The following is a 20,335-nucleotide window of genomic DNA, read 5'->3' as shown; positions in this document are numbered from 1 at the left end:
ATGTTGTGTTCCTAATGCTACAGCTCCTTACATTCCACCTCTTTATTTTGTTATTTCTGTTGATGTCACACTAATAGCACTGAAACACTGGATGTTGTACACAGATGCTACTATCAGTCTTATTAAACTTATTTGAGTTCTATATATTTTAATCTCATTAATTAAATTCACTCATTTAGCACATTATATTTTAAGTTCAATTGGTCTTTATGAATTGTATGTTTACTTTGCAGGCATCACAGGAGCAAATATCAATATTGATAAAAATGGTGATTCTGAGGGTAACTTTTCTGTTGTTGCACTACAACCCAGGCCAACAAAATTAAGAGACTTAAATTGCTCTCGCCATATGGCGAAGGTGGGACACTTCCGTGCTGATGCTGATGGGCTGGTTAGTTGGTCTTAATAATCTCTAATATATGGAAGTAAAAAATGTACAATGAAGTAAGCTTATATGTTACAGAAAAGGGTGTTTACATATCTGTTCTCAAAACTTATGTAACAGGGTTGGGTAGGGCTGATGTAGTTACAAGAAGAAAAAGATATTGGACATTAGCTTTCAATAATTCTTCATCATATTGAGAAAGTGATGCTGGCATAAAATTAAGAGAATGTATGCAGGTTGGTTAGGACAAGGAGGCCACTTAGAAGCTGTGGTAAAAAGAGACACAGACATAGAATCAGAAATGAAATATGATTGAAATTACTAATATTCATTCTAAAGTGCTAATAATAAGTTGCAAGAAAGTGATATGTTAAAGATAAGAGACAAGAGAGTTCGATATAGAGGGAAGAAGGTTGGTGATTAGTGGGAGAGATGTGGTAGCAGGAGGAAGGAGAACTATCACATAAGTCTAAAGAAATGACATGTATACAATAGAGATAAAGCAAAGAGTATATCTGAAGGGAGGAAGTTTAGGATACAATACTGATGAGAAAAATGTGTAAACTAAACTGTTATAAATTATCCTCCAATTACTCCTGCTTTTATTGTTCTCGCTTTGACAATTGATGTAAATACCCTTTTCTTCTCTAATGCACTGCTTCTATTATATTTGGTAATGTGAATTGTTAATTGTTAAGTACTATGTGTAGTTTACAAAGAATGTATTTTCATATTTCAACAAATTTTTAATTGTAAACCAGAGTGCACTCCAGTTCACTCTAACGGTCAGACCAAAGTGTTATTGTATATAGCTTTCTACTTACTTTATTTCATTTCCTGTAAGCAACTTCATTTATAGGAGGCAAACTGTTTTCTTTATATTTGCTATTACTGCATTCTCTGTATTCTATTATCACTTACCAGTACATGCAGATTTTCCATATTCCAAAATTAATATTTATTATGTACAAGGGAAAGTTTGGAAAAACCAGCATTCATTGGGGTATAACTGAGGTATTACTTCTTCTGATAACAAAGTTTAAAAATGCCAAATCATTTACAAATGAGATGGTAGATATAATAAATAACTCTTTTGGCATCTTAGAAGGGCAAAATTTTATGGTCCACTGTTCACCTGCTCCGACAACACATCATGTTTTTCTCTGGCAATACCTAAAAGTAAATGTCCCCATACATTGCTCCTCAACCAATGATGAATTGAAGGATGCAATGTGACAAGAAGTCACTGCTATTTCATCCAGATTCATCCAAAAAATAATAGAATCATCTGTGTACATTATTTTGATTACACACAGATTAAGATTTTGTATTTAAAAAGAATTATTACATAGCCTCAGTCATAGTTTAATCAGGGGGCAAGCTTCAGTTCAGTGGTGGGGTACTGGGGAAATGCAGTCAGCCTACAAAGAAATTTGCTTACAAACAGCCATCCTTGAATATTGAGCAAGTGTGAGGGACTCTTACCAAATAAGACAAGTAGAAGATATACAAAGATGGCAGCATAAATGGTCAAAGATTTGTCTGAGCCCAGGAAATACTGAAAAGCCTGAATTGGCAGACTCTTGAAGATACCTGTCACCTATGCTGTGAAAGCAAGTTTCAAGAACCAGTATTAAGTAAGAAATTTAGTAATATATTACAGCTCACTATGTGTCACTCCCTTAGAGACTATCAGAACAAGACAGTACTAATTAAAGAGAGCACAGAAGCTTTTAAACAGCTGTTCTTCTCTTATTCGATTGTGGATTCAATGGGAAGATACCACAATATGTGGTACATTAGATAGTAACCTCTGTCATGTGCTTCCAGTGGTTTTCTGAGTATGGATGTAGATGTAGGGTAAGTAAATGACAGTAAACATCTGATTAGAATTACAGATGTGTACTTAAGTTATGAATTAGAGGATTTAATATGTTGCAATTACAGTCTGTTAACATCATGGAATTTATGAGGATGACAAACTCCTCTTGGATCTTCCCCCACATGGTGTAAATACAGATCCATAAAGCATTAACAGTGGTTACTGGAGAACTGTGACAAATTTGTTGCCAAGCAACTGTATGTTAGACATCCTCAATGGGCAATGTGTTGGTACTCATTATTTGAAGAATGCAGGCAAATGACCTTCAGAAATATGGCATGTATAGTTGCCTTAAAAAGAATATGTCCCTCAGACTCTAAAATCTCCCTGATGTAGAGGTTTCTGTTAGACTGCTTTCAGTGGGCAGCAGATGAGATCACTTTACCTTCAGTGGCACTCAAACCATTGCAGTAAACATTTATCCAGTGTGGCCCTAAACAATACAGAGAGCCAGATAGTGGTAATTAAGAACAGCTGGATGTGCAACTCATTCAGAAATATCCCATGATTTTATTCAGCTCCAGTGATGGCCTTCATGTGTCCATTAAGTATGAGACCTGTTCAAAAAATCCTGGAACATTTGTAATTTCGCACCAATGATGCGTTGGAGCAAAACATGGTTGGCTACTCTGCACATGCCTATGTTTAATGTGTAACTGGTGGAAGTTTCATCATTGCATGTGTGTTAGTTATCATTTAGTGGTGAATTGAGTAGAACGTAATGTTGCACAGTTTGTGAATTTCGAGATGGCAGATTTAGAGAGCAACACATCTGCATTAAATTTTGCATGAAACTCAAGGAAATGTTAACAGAGACACACCTAATGATGCAGGAAGCCTACAGTGGCGAGTGCTTAAGCCATACTCAGTGTTATGAATGGTTTGAAGAAGGCTGGTTGAAAGTTAAAGATGACTCTCGTTCAGGACAGCCTTTGACGTCTACCAGTGATGCTCATGTCCGGAATGTCAACTAAATTGCGCATACCAATCAAGGACTGACTATCTTGAGAGATTATAGAAGAATGTAACATTTCAGTTGGATGCACTGTGTTGCTGCCAAGTTTGTCCCACAGCTCATGAGTCAAGACCAGAAAGACCATTGCCTCGCAATCTCTGAAGAGCTTTTGGATTGTGAAAATGAGAACAATATGTTCCTCAAGAGATAGTGATGAAATGTGTGTCTACGGATATGATGTGTAGACCAAGGTCCAATCTTCACAGAGGGTCGGAAAAGGTTTTTTCAAGACCAAACAAGCTCATCAGGTCAGGTCAAATGTCAAAGCCATGCTGATAATTTTCTTTGCTTTGAAGGATTAGTTCATCATGAATTGTGCCACAGGGGCAAACTGTTAATCAATGAGACCAAGGTCCAATCTTCACAGAGGATCGGGAAAGGGTTTTCAAGACCAAACAAGCTCATCAGGTCAGGTCAAATGTCAAAGCCATGCTGATAATTTTCTTTGCTTTGAAGGATTAGTTCATCATGAATTGTGCCACAGGGGCAAACTGTTAATCAATGATACTAGTGGTAAGTGTTGCGATGCCTGCAAGAAAATGTGAGAAGGAAATCACCTGAGATTTAGCAAGACAATTCATGGCTCTTGCATCACGATAACGCATTCGCACATTCATCCCTGTTGATGCATGACTGTTACACGAAAAACGAAATCACAGTGCTGCCTCATTCTCTTTACTCTCCAGACCTGGACTCTGTGCACTTTTTTTAATTCCCAAAGTTGAAAACCCTGTTGAAAAGATGCAGATTTGCAACAATAGATGAGATAAAAGAAAACTCACAGACGGCACTTTGCATGATCCAGCAAGAGGCTTACCAAGACTGCTTCTGGAAGTGGAAATAGTGTTGGGAGTGGTGTATCAATTGTGGAGGAGAGTGTTTCTAAGGAAATCATGCACAATAAGTAAAAGATCAGAGTAGACAAATTTTTTGGACAAAGTTCTGGAATTTTTAGAACAGACATCATAGTTTGTGGTTTTGGTAGTGGACTCTGATTTCAGCCTGCAGCAGATTATGTAAGCTGACAGTGCAGACACGTCAACACTCTAGCTTATAGCCACAGGATAGCCAGTGGCCCTGGACTACCAAAGGCACCAATAGACGTTTGTGTGGCAGTTTAAGTAACTGTTACTGCCTGTCCTTTGTTTGTAGATGCCAACCTACCAACTTTAGTTTCACAATTTACTTAAGTTTTTGAACAGCTCTCCAAAGGAAAATGACTGTCTCATTTTGTTAGACAGCATGATCTGTCATCATTCTATGGCTTAGTTGAGAGACTTAAATGGGGCACATGAGTGCCTTGTAAGCAATCTCCTTCATATATGCCCTCTGTAATAGTTTTTGGAGCATGCTGTTTGTTGTTGTTGTGTTCTTCAGTGCAAAGACTGGTTTGATGCAACTCTCCACACTAATGTAGACTGTGGAATACTCTGGTTTGCAAGTCTGGAATTAGCTTCCATTTCAGTTTGGCTCTTCTGTTACTCAAAAGTTGTAGTATCTAATTTCAGAGTCTCTAGTAATAACATATTACTGAAAATGTTCCGGATTGCTTTCTTATCAAATTTGTACCCATGATTTGGGCACAATTTAATCCTTTCATAGGCATTATCCTTCTTATGAACTGAAAAAATATGATCCTTAAAATTAAATTTGTCATAAAAACTTTTATAGTGAGAAGTTTCATGGATCCATTTAATATGTTAGGCACATGCTTAAAAACTTGCAAAGCTCTTTCAACATTTTTCACACTTACCTACAAACTCCATTTTGCTGTTTTATTTTTACTCCTGTGAAGGACCACAGTCCCATGAGCAGACTGTAAAGATATACATAGAGAGATCACTGCCTGACTGTCACAGGGATATGTTTTGGTTTGTTTGGTAGTCTAGCATCTCCATGTATGATGCAGCTACATACTTGTGGGTAAAACTCAATGCAGCTTAGAGCTAACAGTATGAACAAAGGCTTGTAGTTCATTACAAGAATGCATGCTTTGCTGCTGGTGTGATCGTATTAAGCAATCCAGTAACAATAGCAACTCATCACTTTAAGCTGCTCTCTTTAACTAAGTATCACTGCCCCCTTGCAGGATTCCTACAAACAGTTATAGTGTCATGGTTTGAAAGGCCCATTGCCAAAGGATAGATCATACATTCTGTTAAGATTCAATCATAAGCTGATGTTATGCTTCTTTCTGTCAATGATGCATATTGGCAGTTGCTTTCATGGTTCCACTTTGATGACACTTTACTTATTGAGCTTGATATAACACTGACCTTTTTGGTGACTCAAGATATGGTATTGTTGGGACTACATTTAGCCAAGCTTATTGCAATCCTAATTATTTATTCTGTTAAACTGTTCTAGGCACTGTCCAAGTTTAAAGTCATTTGGGGCCTTCATTCTTGGTGCTAGAATTTCCACAAATGTTAATGAACATGACTAGTCAAAACATTGTTCTGGTTTGGAAGTTGAACCAAGATATGTGTCTTTTGTTGATAGTGTACCGTGTCGCAAAGAGACAACACAGCATATACTGAGCAAGATGTAATTTTCCATATTCTGTGGACATCTTCAGCGGCATGTCATCAATAACAGCTACTTGTTTATTGAAATTATAGTAAAATAATGACTACATAAATTATTTCAATTGATTCTTATTTTATTTCCATTTGTGATGATCCGGTTGTTAATCACACTTACATTTTTGTTGCTGAACTGTGAATTCAGATTGCTTATATTTGTTGTAACAGTAATTTAAATACATCATCAAGATAGTGTCATACATCAGTCTTTTGGTACTAATATTGAACCATGCCTTTATTGAATGAGCATTTCCATAAATGACATAGTACAAAACATGAACAATACAGTACAGTGGTACGCATTGTCACTTTCAAGATCTGTAATGTTCTTGTTGCACAAGATGTTGTCAAAAACCTATATAGCCATTACCAATAGTAGAAGTCCTTCCTGACATAATCCAAACATGTACCAATAGATGCAGCAAAGAATTTCACTGTATTGTGAAATGGGAATGAGATAATCAACACAGCTCAATTCCAGACAAGTTGAGCAAGAGCTCTGTTGACTCTACACTGTTTATTTACGTGTGGTTGACTGGAGGGATTCTGAATCAGCTGTGATGTTTTCCACTGACCAAGATATGAAGCTTGCATACAGCACTGTAATATTTGCATCTTAAATGACTTATGTGGTATTCCTGTTTTTCTTGTTTGAAAATCAGTTTTAGAGATTTTCTATGCACAGTGTGTCAAATTACTTCTTGAATTTGTGTGAATTGAAATGTTTACAAAGTGCAGTAACAACATTTACAACAGTGACACTCAAATCCACAAATCCTTTTACAGTATGAAAACAACTTAATGTATTAAACATTATTTTTCCTTTCAGAAATATGTTGTTGAAATTAGAATTGAATGGGCTGGTCCAAATAAACCTGAGGATGAGCCAAGTTGTGGCTTCAAGAATGAACTTTGTCCAGAAGATTCTAAGTTTGGCAGCATTGTAACTGCCGGGGTTCTGGCTGGTGTCCTTTTCTTTACGGCATTTTTTATTCTGACTATGTACAGAAAATGGAAAATAGATCAGGAAATTGAAGGCCTTTTGTGGAAGATTGAGCCATCAGAGCTCAAAGGTTTCCACACAAATGATATTGTATCTTCCCCGAGTAAGGTATGTATTGCACAGCTCAAAAATTTAAAAAAAATGCTGAATTATGTTTAGGCACAGTAAACTAGTGAAAAGAATATACTGAAAATCAGAAAACCATACTAATGTGTACTCAAAGAAAGTGTGACAGTTTTTCGATTTAAGACAGTGCTATGTTTTCAGTTTCTAGATTCAAAAAAGTAAAACAGAAAGTAGTAGTAGTCATCCTTAAGGTTTCTTTCCATTTGTGAAGTGCTTCAGAAATAGTAAGCATCTATCAACCACTAATTTTGTCAGCCACTAGCAACAACTGTTTCACAAATAAATTACGGTTCATAAAACTTGGATAATCATTACTGTGTAGGATAAATGTGTTCTTTTTGGCTCTCCCATCATCTTATAGAAGCACAGAAGAAGGGTAGAGTTTCATGCTATCAATAAATACAACATTTTGAGCAAGTGTCCTTTAACAAAGTATAAGAAATCATCACTGATGATGATTGCTGGGTAAATTAATGTGACGTTGAAACTGCCTGAATCTGTCTTGTAAAAAGTGACTATTTAAGTGCATGGATTTTCTATTGATGCTGGCGAATTCCACAGATAGAAATAACCAACATTTACAATCAAACACAGCATTTGAAAACAACAAAAGCCGCACTGTTTCCATAGCTCACTGAAACCAAAGATAGAGCACTTCTTGTTCCAGAGTCATTGGCAATCAGGGATCACCACAGAGCCCCCGTCCCCCCAAGAGTGCAGAGCAAGGTGAAGAGAAAATGGGTATTGTCGAATACAGGGGTCTTGTAGTAGGCCGTTTGATTGGTGGTAGTTCCTCGAGCAGGATAGCATGACCATTCATGCCATGGCTGGTCCAAATGGAAGGCATAGATGGACCTATTCTTGTGGAGTCAGGGAGGTACATGCAGGGTGGACTAGAGCAGATGTAGTCCACCAGCCAGTAAGGAGGATGGCCTGGTTGACCTGCACGTGTGAACTGGACTGGCACAGGAGGTGTCAGTGTTGGAGGAGCAGTGAAGAGGCGGATGCGTATCTTGAGCATCCTTTTAGTGCCAAGTGGAACTGTGAATATGACGATTATAAGTGAAGTGAATGTGGCCTCGTGCAAAGTGTCCCTTACACAGAGGATGAAGAGTGATCCATCTCGTAGCTGTAAGGAAAGCTCATCATGCAGGCACTCAGAAGTGTTGATAGAAAAGCAAATCTTTTTGGTGGTAGTTGTAGGAGGAACTGTAGGGGAAGGGTTGGGGGGAAATATTGTAACTCGGGAAAAACACTAGAACACACTGGGGAACAGCAGGTGACAGCACTTGCGATATATAATGTCACTTTCAATGGGTGGTTGAAACAGAGGCAGCATATCGTGACAAGCAGAGTCTGAGTGAGGCAAGAGAGGGGACCATCAATCACAACCACTGAGTGACTGACGGGCATAGGCTCAACATACAGAAGATCTGGTTGGCATGTGGGCAGTGTTCGGGTTTTGTGAGCAGTGTTCGGGTTTTGGGCCATTGTGTGACAGTGGAGAACTCGACTCAAGATAGTTTGGGGTGGATTCCTAGATCATCCAAGCTCGTTTAATCCACTGAAGTGAAACTTGCTGATGCTGACCAGAGATAAGGATGTCCATAGTATAAGCCGTGTGTGCCAATACCCAATACGGGCTAGAGAAAAGTGGCTGTAGTGCCAGTTTGACAGTGCCAATAAAACACGCATGAGTCCAGGACTGAATGCATGAAAACTGGGGGACTGGTATGCGACCATGGGCAAGGCATACAGATAGCAGGTATGCGGGACTGGACATGCTCAACAAGAGCGGGGATGTCAGATAGATCAGTGGTTGTGGAGTGTCATTGACGAATTCAGCTGGGAGGACTAATGTCTCACCACACAGGACCTCAGCAAGTGACGCCTGGAGGTTTGCCTTATAAGTCGTGTGGATTCCTAACATTACCCAGGGAAGGGCAGTGACTCGCTCACCAACATCGAATGTAAGGGCCACTTTCAGAGTCCAGTGCCAACACTCAACAAGCCAATTTCTCTGAGGGTGGTACACTGTAGTGCAAAATTTATCCACACCACAGAGCACGCAGAGTTTATTAAACAACAGTGACTCGAACTGCCTATCCTGATTGGCAGTGGTGCATCCAAGCACCTGAATCTAGCTACCCAGGAGCATGCAAATGCTCATGCTACAGAATCCTCCATAATCTCCGCAAGAGATATCGCCTCCATCCAACATGTAATATGGTCAATTATGGACGGATATATCTGAAACCATCAGATGCGGGTAACAGCCTGAGAGGTCTAGGTGCATATGTTAGAAATGGCCTCTTGGGATGTCAGAGTTGCTTAGAAGGGGCTGCATATGTCTGTCAGCTTTGCTCTGCTGACACAGCACACGGGTACACAATCACACATGGCAGTTCTTCTTCAACCCTGGCCACACAAAGCATTCCATGATGAGATGCATGGTAGCCTTAATGCCAGGGCTTGAAAAATTATGCAAAGTCGCAAAAACTTGGTGATGTAACTCAGCCCGGACAATAGGTCGTATCACACCATACTGGCCTGACTGAGCCCAGTAGGTTGCAAAAACTTATCTGTAGGGAATTGAAGAGGCCTGATGTGGTAGGTTCAAGTTCAATATCATTGTCCCATAAGTGGGCCAGTTCATCAAAATTAATAGGAGATGAGATAGCATTGACACATGTCAGATAACCAGCCATGACATTTTCTGAGCCACTGATATATTGGGTATCTGTCGTGTACTGGCAAATTGAAACCTGTGCAGTGGAAGGTCAATAGCATCTGCAAGGGGATGATATCCATGAAAATTGTAATATTCCTTCCTTTGATGTCTGTGTGGAACTATTTAATGGCCATGTACACCACAAGAAGTTCCCTGCCAAAAGCTGGCAACTTACATTGATCATAGAATGAAGGCTTTTGTGTCTGGATCACACGGCTGCTGGTAAACCTTTTGGGATGCGAGATATCATTGTCCAAGAAACTCTTCTGTTCCTGAAGTTTTGTCCAGGACTGCGCTGGACATCTTCAGTTGGCAAGACTCAGCGGAGGAGCAACTCTGAAGATGTCCAGCGCAGTCCTGGACGAAACATCAAGAACAGAAGTTTCTTGGACCACAACCTCATATGCCGAAAAGTTTACCAGCAACTTACATTCAGTCATAGATAGGCTTTTGGGAGGGAACTGGAGTGGCTGATTTGTGTTACCAACATGTTATTGAAGAATTGCACCTTGTGAAATTACTTGTGTCTGCCTAATAGAACTGCGAGGGTCTGTCAAGGGATGGGCGAGAGTGATGGCATGCATGTTCTAAAGCTGTTTCAAGGTCCTCAAAAGCTTTCATCATATCATCAGACCACCATACGTTGTGATTCCTATAAGTTTGTTTGTTTGCCAGCTCATGTGTCAGTAAGGGGATTTGGAAAGTTGCTGCCACTGGCAGGTTGCATCTGTAAAAATTGATGGTGGTGGATCACAAACAAGGATTTTGTGGAGGGTGTATACCCTCACAGGAGATGGTGTAACCAAGATAAGTAACAGAGGTGCATCGAAGTTGTGATTTATCGTGATTAATATTGACACCATTAAATGCCAGCAAGTCCTGCACCATGCCCATGTGTAGCTCATGTTCCTTGTCAGAGAAGAAGAAAATGAGAATGTTGTCTGGGTACGCAGAGCAGTAAGAGCAGTTAAATAGAAGTTAGTCTACAAAATATTGCCAAGTTTGAGCCACATTTTTTGAGACCATAACACATGTAACAAAATTTGTAAAGGCCAAAGGGGGTGATCGAGGTTGTTTTTGGTATTTTGTGAATATGCCTTGCGGCAGTCCAACACAATGAAAATGTATGCTCTGCTAAGTAGTTCGGCAAAATCTTGAATGTGTGGGATAGAATAATTGTCTATTAGAATACGCACATTGAGAGATGATAACCATCATAGAGGCACACTATGCCATCCTTTTTGGGGACTTAAGTGTATGGGGAAAGACTAATTACTATTTGATGTGTGAACAGTGCCCGCTCACTGAAGTTCACCGACTGCAGTCTTAGTAAGGCATAGTTTGTTTGGAGGGAGGCAATGTGCTTTATGACATACTGGAGGGTCGTCTATCGTGACAATTTTATGTGTCGTCCCATTCACTGAAGTTCACCGACTGCAGTCTTAGTAAGGCATAGTTTGTTTGGAGGGAGGCAATGTGCTTTATGACATACTGGAGGGTCGTCTATCGTGACAATTTTATGTGTCGTCCCATTCATAACAGCTTCCATTTGAGCCAAAGAATACAACATGGGGATGTCTTGAGCAGGAATTGATAGCACACAAGAGCCACTAACCTGAGATTCCATTGGTGCAGATGAGGGCGGCCACACCGGAGTCATAAGAGGTGCTTTGCTAGTGCGGGATCCAGCACCATAGATGGTCGGCAAATGAGGCATAGCGCATCAGCGAGGTCCTGCTTAGTCGTTGAGATGGTGTGATTCAGTCCTACATTGTGAGCACAGTGGTCGTCAAACACAAAGTGCTCAGATTGGAGCTGAGCCACAGAAGTGGTGAGGCACTTAGCCAAAGATGAGCACTCGATGAGAGGTTCATCAGTATCATCGGGGGGCTGAGGGGGGCGGGGAGCTGGGGAACTGACTGAACATGCAATATGTGTACCTGAAGCATGATGCAATAAAGCAGATGACAGGAGGTCAGGTGACAGGCCAAAGTGAATCAGGAAATCAATTTAAAGTACTGGGTATTCAACATCGACGACAAGGAAGGACCATGTGAACGATTTACCAGGGATGAGTTTGATAGGTAACACGACCATGCCATTGTTGATTTATTTGCTGCTTGAAGGAAAAGTTTGGTTGGTATCACATACACTACAGTGAATGAGAGCAGGAAACACTAATGAATGAGAGTGGGACAACACTTACATCAGCTCCAGTGTCGACGAGGAGGAAATGGCACATGAGCATAAATTCAAGGCATACAGATGGATTCATGAAGCAGGGGACTGAACAGAATGCAATGTCCATAGGTGCCCCTCGTCATCCTCATGAGATGTGGTGCCTACTGCAGCCTGGATGAAGCATTTGGGAATGTGCAGGGTGGTCAGCAGTTGTGTACAGCATCCCTGAAATTTGTGTGGAACCAGGATAGAGGATACACTGGCTGGGGAGCTGTACATGGATCAGCTGGGACCACTACACTTCTCGCAGCAGAGGGAGAGGGAAGTGAGGGAGGACCCCTTCCTACCTCGGCTGTTGTTGGTGAAGCTTGTCGAGAATTGGCTGGTGGTTCCCGTTGTTGTCTGACAGATCAATGTGGTTCATTGCGTTGCTCAAGGTGAGCCTGGGGCCAACCTTTACCATTTGGCAGAGGAAGTACAGGCATAGCATACCAGCCTAAGTAGCAGATGCTGCACTGTGTGAGGGAAGTAAGTGGTGGTGTCAAATAATGGTGTATGCCTGGTCAGCCAACTGTAGTTTATCCTTGCATGATGATGAGCTATGAGGAAGCAATTGTAATTGTAGTTCATGCAGCAGTTTAACTAACCATAATGCCCAGAACACTAAGTCCAGCACAACCTCTGTTATGACCTGAGCACTACCATTATAAATGGTCTCATGGGCTGCATATGCTGGTGTACGTGAAAGACACTCGGTGAGGAGCACACAAACAGAAGAATATTTGTTATGCTCAGGAGGGTTTAGCAACAAGTTGCCAATAAGATCCGCTTGGTCATGCAAAAGGTTCAAAAAAAAAAAAAAAAAAAAGCTGTCATTTGTGATACTGTGTATGTTCAAGAAGTTGTCCATCAAGTTGAACCACCACCCAAGGTTGTCCATTTGTATCAGCAACAGCTTTGGAAAATGACCTGGAGGCAGAGTTTGCAGCAGAGTTGGTAGGGCGCGGTCTTCAGGAGGGTTTGGGGAAGTAGCATCCACTGGTGTCAAATGTGCAACAGTGACAGGTGTGATGTTCTGATGAAAGTGCAGTACTTGTATTGGTGTGATATGATGTGCAGCACTCACACATCAAGTGGAGAAGGGGCCTGTATGGCCAAACGACAAACACAGCATGGCCGGCACAAAAGATTCGTGAAGCAAGAGGGGTAAATGAAAGCAGTGGTGCTGAGGTGGGCTGCCGGAAATCCAACATTTGTTGTGTGTGTAGGTGGGAGCATGAGCATGAGAGAAACCTGATGCGCAAGCATTGACAACCAAAGGAAAGTGTGAAATCGTGATTGAGTGCCAAGTGGCCGGGCGGAAGTATGGATGGTATATCACCTGAAGTCTGTACAGCACAGCAAGTTGTGTAGATGCAGGGGTATCCTGGCACTGTTGAATGAAGTGTTTCATTGGCCAGTGCAGAAGTGAGCACATTAAATGGCGAGAAAAGCAGTGTTGATAATGTGCAGCTCATGTAACGGTGAACCACACTGGAGAGAAGGGAGCCGTGCATGTGGACCTCTAAACTGTGCAGCCAAATGGTCCATAGTGGAGTGAGATAGAAACTCTGGAGAGAGGAAACCAGAATCTCATGCAGAAGAAACTTCCTAGCGAACATAGAATCCAGTATCAGGGATCAGTGCAGATGTGTGCTGCACCCGACCTGTCATAACGAAGGAGGTTACAGTTATTTATTCCAGTGGAGTAAACACTGGAGAAATGAGCATTCTATTTGTGTTGGTGGCATCTGTGGAAAAACATTGTGCTTCACAATTGAAAGTCAGTTCTGTGGTAGTGATGTCCTGTACTGTAGGGAAGGTTGGAGGTTGAGTCATTTGAGCTGGTGCAAAACTAGTAATAAGCAATGCACAAACTGAAGCATATTACTGCAATTCAGGGTCACCAATGTGGATTTTCTATCAATGCTGATGAATTTCACGGATAGAAATAACCAACATTTACAGTCAAATACACTTTATTCATGCATGATCACACAGAAAAATAGCACAGCATTTGAAAACAACAAAAGCTTCACTGTTTTCCAAAGCTCACTGGATCCAAAGATAGAACCCTCCTTGTTCTAGAGTCATTGTTAGTTGGTGGTTGCCACAAGTGCAACCTCCAAGAAGTTTTAGAACAAGAATGGTCTGTGTTGTCTTCTGCCAGTGTCCATTATGTGTAACACAGGCAGTAGATTGATTTACCTTCATCTTTTGGCCCGAAGTTTTTCAGATATCTGGGAGAAGCAGTTGAAGGCATTGATATTATAAATGCCTGTGTCCACACCAACATGTAATCTTATGCATCAAATCAGTCAGACATACCTCACATAGTTCACTCTGGCTCCCTGTTAACTTTTATCTCTTGTTAGAAGTCAAAAGATGAATTTGAATATGTAGATAGCAGATCACAAAATTTAGGTGATGAAAATGTACAGGAAAACTAAAATTACATCTAATATTGAAATATACAGGAAAGTAGTGGAGCATGTGCAAATTTTGAATATTGGTTTACACTCGAAGATGAAACAGAAGTCGTCATCATCATCATCATCATCATCATCTTCATCATCATTTAAAACTGATTATGCCTTTCAGCGTTCAGTCTGGAGCATAGCCCCCTTATAAAATTCCTCCATGATCCCCTATTCAGTGCTAACATTGGTACCTCTTCTGATGTTAAACCTATTACTTCAAAATCATTCTTAACCGAATCCAGGTACCTTCTCCTTGGTCTGCCCCCACTCCTCCTACCCTCTACTGCCGAACCCATGAGTCTCTTGGGTAACCTTGCTTCTGCCATGCGTGTAACATGACCCCACCATCTAAGCCTGTTCGCCCTGACTGCTACATCTATAGAGTTAATTCCCAGATTTTCTTTGATTTCCTCATTGTGGACACCCTCCTGCCATTGTTCCCATCTACTAGTACCTGCAATCATCCTAGCTACTTTCATATCCGTAACCTCAACCTTGTTGATAAGGTAACCTGAATCCACCCAGCTTTCCCTCCCATACAACAAAGTTGGTCGAAAGATTGAACGGTGCACAGATAACTTAGTCTTGTTACTGACTTCCTTCTTGCAGAAGAGAGTAGATCGTAGCTGAGCGCTCACTGCATTAGCTTTGCTACACCTCGCTTCCAGTTCTTTCACTATGTTGCCATCCTGTGAGAATATGCATCCTAAGTACTTGAAACCGTCCACCTGTTCTAACTTTGTTCCTCCTATTTGGCACTCAATCCGTTTATATTTCTTTCCCACTGACATTACTTTCGTTTTGGAGATGCTAATCTTCATACCATAGTACTTACATTTCTGATCTAGCTCTGAAATATTACTTTGCAAACTTTCAGTCGAATCTGCCATCACAACTAAGTCATCCGCATATGCAAGACTGCTTATTTTGTGTTCACATATCTTAATCTCACCCCGCCAGTCTATTGTTTTCAACATATGATCCATAAATAATATGAACAACAGTGGAGACAGGTTGCAGCCTTGTCTTACCCCTGAAACTACTCTGAACCATGAACTCAATGTACCGTCAACTCTGACTGCTGCCTGACTGTCCATGTAAAGACCTTTAATTGCTTGCAAAAGTTTGCCTCCTATTCCATAATCTCGTAGAACAGACAATAACTTCCTCCTAGGAACCCGGTCATATGCCTTTTCTAGATCTATAAAGCATAGATACAATTCCCTGTTCCACTCATAACACTTCTCCATTATTTGCCGTAAGCTAAAGATCTGGTCCTGACAACCTCTAAGAGGCCTAAACCCACACTGATTTTCATCCAATTGGTCCTCAACTAATACTCGCACTTTCCTTTCAACAATACCTGAGAAGATTTTACCCACAACGCTGATTAAAGAGATACCTCTTTAGTTGTTACAATCTTTTCTGTTTCCATGTTTAAAGATTGGTGTGATTACTGCTTTTGTCCAGTCTGATGGAACCTGTCCTGACTCCCAGGCCATTTCAATGATCCTGTGCAGCCATTTAAGACCTGACATTCCACTGTATTTGATGAGTTCCGACTTAATTTCATCCACCCCAGCTGCTTTATTGCACTGCAATCTATTGACCATTTTCTCCACTTCCTCAAATGTGATGCTATTTCCATCATCATTCCTATCCCATTCTACCTCGAAATCTGAAACATTACTGATCGTATTTTCACCTACATTGAGCAACTCTTCAAAATATTCCCTCCATCTGCCCAAGGCATCCACAGGATTCACCAGCAGTTTTCCTGACCTGTCCAAAATACTTGTCATTTCCTTCTTACCTCCCTTTCGAAGATTGCTAATTACACTCCAGAATGGTTTTCCAGCAGCTTGACCCATAGTCTCCAACCTGTTTCCAAAGTCTTCCCAAGATTTCTTCTTGGATGCTGCAATTACCTGTTTGGCTTTGTTTCTTTCTTCAACATAACTTTCTCTGTCTACCTGAGTTCTAGTATGTAGCCAGTTTTGATACGCCTTCTTTTTCCTTTTACAGGCTGCCTTGACTGTGTCATTCCACCAAGCTGTTTGCTGCATCCTACTTTTACACACTACTGTTCTAAGACATTCTTTAGCCACTTCTAGTACTGTGTCCCTGTACCTTGTCCGTTCCTTTTCCAATGACTGTAATTGACTACATTCAACTAACTGGTACCTTTCTGAGATCACTGTTATGTACTTGTGCCTGATTTCCTTATCCTGAAGTTTCTCCACTCTTATCCTCCTACATTTGAACCTGACCTCCTGCACTTTCGGCCTCACAATCCCAATTTCACTCCAGATTAAGTAATGATCAGTGTCATCAAAGAATCCCCTGAATACACGTGTGTCCCTCACAGCCTTTCTGAATTCCTGATCTGTTATTATATAGTCAATGACAGATCTGGTTCCCCTGTCTTCCCAAGTATACCGGTGAATGTTCTTATGTTTAAAAAAGGAGTTTGTGATTAGTGTGAAGTCAGTGTAAGATTTTACCTAATGAGTGAGACTGGAAGATGACTCTCACAAAGTAATGAGAGGAAAGAAATGCAGCTAAAGTTTGAAAATATATTGTTAATTTCAGGTGTAATTTAAGGAAGCAAAATTTTAGTAATATGAGGAAAGGACACACTAAGAATCTAGAGTGGGAAAATGAAGTTTTGGACATTTAGCAAGAGACACAAGACTACCGGTAGACCAAAAGGCAGTTGCAGTAATAAGAGCATAATAAATGAAAAGATACACGAATACAGAAGAAAATGCAAATGCAATGTTAGTAGAGTGCAGAATGATAATGACCATAAATACAATGAAAGTACAAACCATGAAAAAGTGTAGGCACTTGTAGAACCAAATGGGAAGATTTAGATTCCAGTCTGTAAGGAGGCATAAATTGTAAAACCTAACATGTGTAGGTGATGGTGTGAGGGAAAAATTATGTGGACATTATTTTGAAAATATAAGAGATCTTCATCACGAAAAGTTAAGACAATTGGTGTCGGTGTATTGATACATGATTTACAAGGAGATCATACAATGAAAGGGAATCAACAGAGCAGCTGAAGCTTCTCTGTCAAATCCCTGTCTCTGTATACCTCTATTATGATTTGATGAATCATTAATCAGATTTAAAATCAATAGTTTTGTAGTGTTGAAGATAGTTCTTTGTTTCTGGCACTAGCAGTTCTATTTGCTGTAGAAAAAGCATGCTAATTTTGTAAATTTCTTGCTAGAGTGCACTAGAATACTGTAACATTAATGACACCACATACCAAGAGTTTCATGAATAATTAAGGAAAATTAGCACATGAAACATGTCCCATTACCTTTAGTTGCTAAGAATTTCCTTGCATGCTGACAGCATTTGTGGGATAGAGTCCATTATCAGTAGGTAATTCATTTCCTTCAACTTTTAAGTCGTGTGATGTTTATGAATTATCTCATTTATATTCTTCTTTCTAGAAGACAGACTATTTCTTTTCTTCAGTCTTATTGGTGTTCTGTAACATGTTATATAACAGAAAAAAATATTTTTAAATATTTTTGCAGATGAGTTTGGTCAGTGCAACATCATTTGAATCAAAATGTGGTCCTCAGTGGTTTGCAACTGTTGGACAGTATCGTAATTTGAGAGTGAGGGTCAAAGAGCTGAAATTCTCAAAGAAGAAAGATATTAATCGAGATATTATGAAAGAAATGAGAATTCTAAGAGATCTAAGACATGATAATGTAAACTCATTTATAGGTGCCTGTATTGAACCTATGAGAATACTGCTTATCACAGACTACTGTGCAAAAGGAAGTCTATATGTAAGTTGATCAATATTTTAGTGATACTCTGTTACAGATTACATCCTTCTGGATCTAGTTTATTGTTGTAATTTTAATATTTCGTGAGATCAGATACATTTTGAGGTTAAACTAATCTGTAGGTGAGACTTGGTACATCCCAACCTGAATGAAATACTCCATTAGTTAACTATGTCATACTAGATAGACAGTAACAATATTCAATTTATATTTGCTTTGGCGTATGTGCACTGTGAAATTATAATAAATATTTGTATTTTTATTTCATTCCACTATATCTTTTATATTCCATTATATCTTTTATATCTTGTATATCTTGGACATCTCTGCCCAAACTCTTTGCCTTTACAAATAGGACATCTCTGCCCAAACTCTTTGCCTTTACAAATGGACATCTCTGCCCAAACTCTTTGCCTTTACAAATGTCTGCTTGTGTCTGTGTATGTGCAGATGGATATGTGTGTGTGTGCGAGTGTATACCTGTCCTTTTTCCCCCTAAGGCAAGTCTTTCCGCTCCCGGGATTGGAATGACTCCTTACCCTCTCCCTTAAAACCCACATCCTTTCGTCCTTCCCTCTCCTTCCCTCTTTCCTGATGAAGCAACCGTTTGTTGCGAAAGCTTGAATTTTGTGTGTATGTTTGTGTGTCTATCGACCTGCCAGCGCTTTTGTTTGGTAAGTCTCATAATCTTTGTTTTTAGATATATCTTGTATAAATTTAGGTTTGTAGGTTATTGTCTTGTGTATTGAACCAGGGACCTAGAAACAACGGAGAGGCTTCGTCCTGCTTTAGCCCTCAGTGGTTCACAACTCCACTATAGGCCACAGTAGTCCACCCATCCCACCACCACCCTACACTGAACCCAGGGTTACGGTGTGGTTCGGTCCCCTCCTGGGAACGTCTCATACCAGTCGAGTGTGCCCCAAATGTTTGCATGGTAGAGTAATGATGGTTTACACATATGTGGAGACAGTGTTTGTGCAGCAATTGCTGACATAGTGTAACTGAGGCGGAATAAGAGGAACCATCCCGCATTCACCGAGGAAGATGGAAAACTGCCGAAAATCCATCCACATGCTGGCCGGCACACCATACCTCGACACTAATCTGCCGGGCAGTTTTGTGCCGGGGACTGGCTCACCTTCCCACTCAGGGTTGTAGGTTATAGTTTCATGAATAATGATATTCTCAAGAAGATATTTCCTTCTGATCATGAGAGATAAAGGCTTCCATTTTTTGTCTCACTGGTACCTTAATTTCCTTTTTTACCATAGCTATCAGAATTGTGGACTTCCAGACCTTCTGTGAGGGCATCATATTTGAAAATTACTTCAGTCAGTCTGTCCATATATGCAGCTATATGCAGTGTATATTAGGTTAAAGTCACCTCCAAATAACACTGTGCTCTAATAACAAAATTTGGAAAATGCTAGAAATCAAAGAGTGTAGCACTTTGTTTCAAAAAAGAATTTGCAAATGACGACAGGCAAAAGTTAGCTGAGATTTGGGCGTCTATATAAGGATAGATGTACGAACTACCCAACAACTACCACCTTCATATCTTAGAAGAAGATCTTGCCAAGAACCTGAGAAAATTCTGGTCCTACGTAGAATCACTAAGCAGATCAAAGGCTTCTATCCAGTCACTCATGGACCAGTCTGGGGTGATAGTAGAAGACAGCAAAAGGAAAGCTGAGGTTTTAAATTTTGAGTTTAAGAAAGGAGGATAATACAAACATACGGTACCATTGTTTGACCTTTGCACAGACTCCCATATGAAGGACACCCTGGTATAGAGAAGCAACCAAAAGAGTTGAAAACAAATAGACCAATTTGTCCAGATGGAATCCCAGTTCAGTTTTACAAAGATTACTCTGTGGCATTGGTCCCTTACTTAGCTTGATTCATGAATCTCTCACCCACCACAGTGTCTCAAACATGTTTAAAAAATAATTACGAAACAATATCCATGACATCAGTTTGCTACAGAAATCTTGAACATATGCTCAGTTTGAATATAATGAAGTTCCTTGAGATGGAAAAGCCACTGTCCACTAATCAACACAGATTAAGAAAGCATTGGTCATGCA

General features: G+C 40.2%; 1 protein-coding gene across 1 annotated transcript in view; it reads left to right on the top strand.

The window, feature by feature from the left end:
• The window catches only part of LOC126090575 (receptor-type guanylate cyclase Gyc76C-like), a 507,434-nt gene that overhangs the window by 431,731 nt on the left and 55,368 nt on the right, over positions 1–20,335 (top strand). Inside the window, exons 9-11 of the mRNA XM_049906996.1 lie at positions 234–391; positions 6,697–6,978; positions 17,985–18,245. Coding sequence (XP_049762953.1) covers positions 234–391; positions 6,697–6,978; positions 17,985–18,245 — 701 coding nt within the window. The remainder of the gene's footprint in view (positions 1–233; positions 392–6,696; positions 6,979–17,984; positions 18,246–20,335) is intronic.

The sequence above is a fragment of the Schistocerca cancellata genome, chromosome 1, assembly GCF_023864275.1.
Source record: "Schistocerca cancellata isolate TAMUIC-IGC-003103 chromosome 1, iqSchCanc2.1, whole genome shotgun sequence".
Taxonomy (NCBI): domain Eukaryota; kingdom Metazoa; phylum Arthropoda; class Insecta; order Orthoptera; family Acrididae; genus Schistocerca; species Schistocerca cancellata.
The sequence above is the reverse complement of the archived record's forward strand: the minus strand, read 5'-3'. Positions and strand labels throughout refer to the sequence as shown.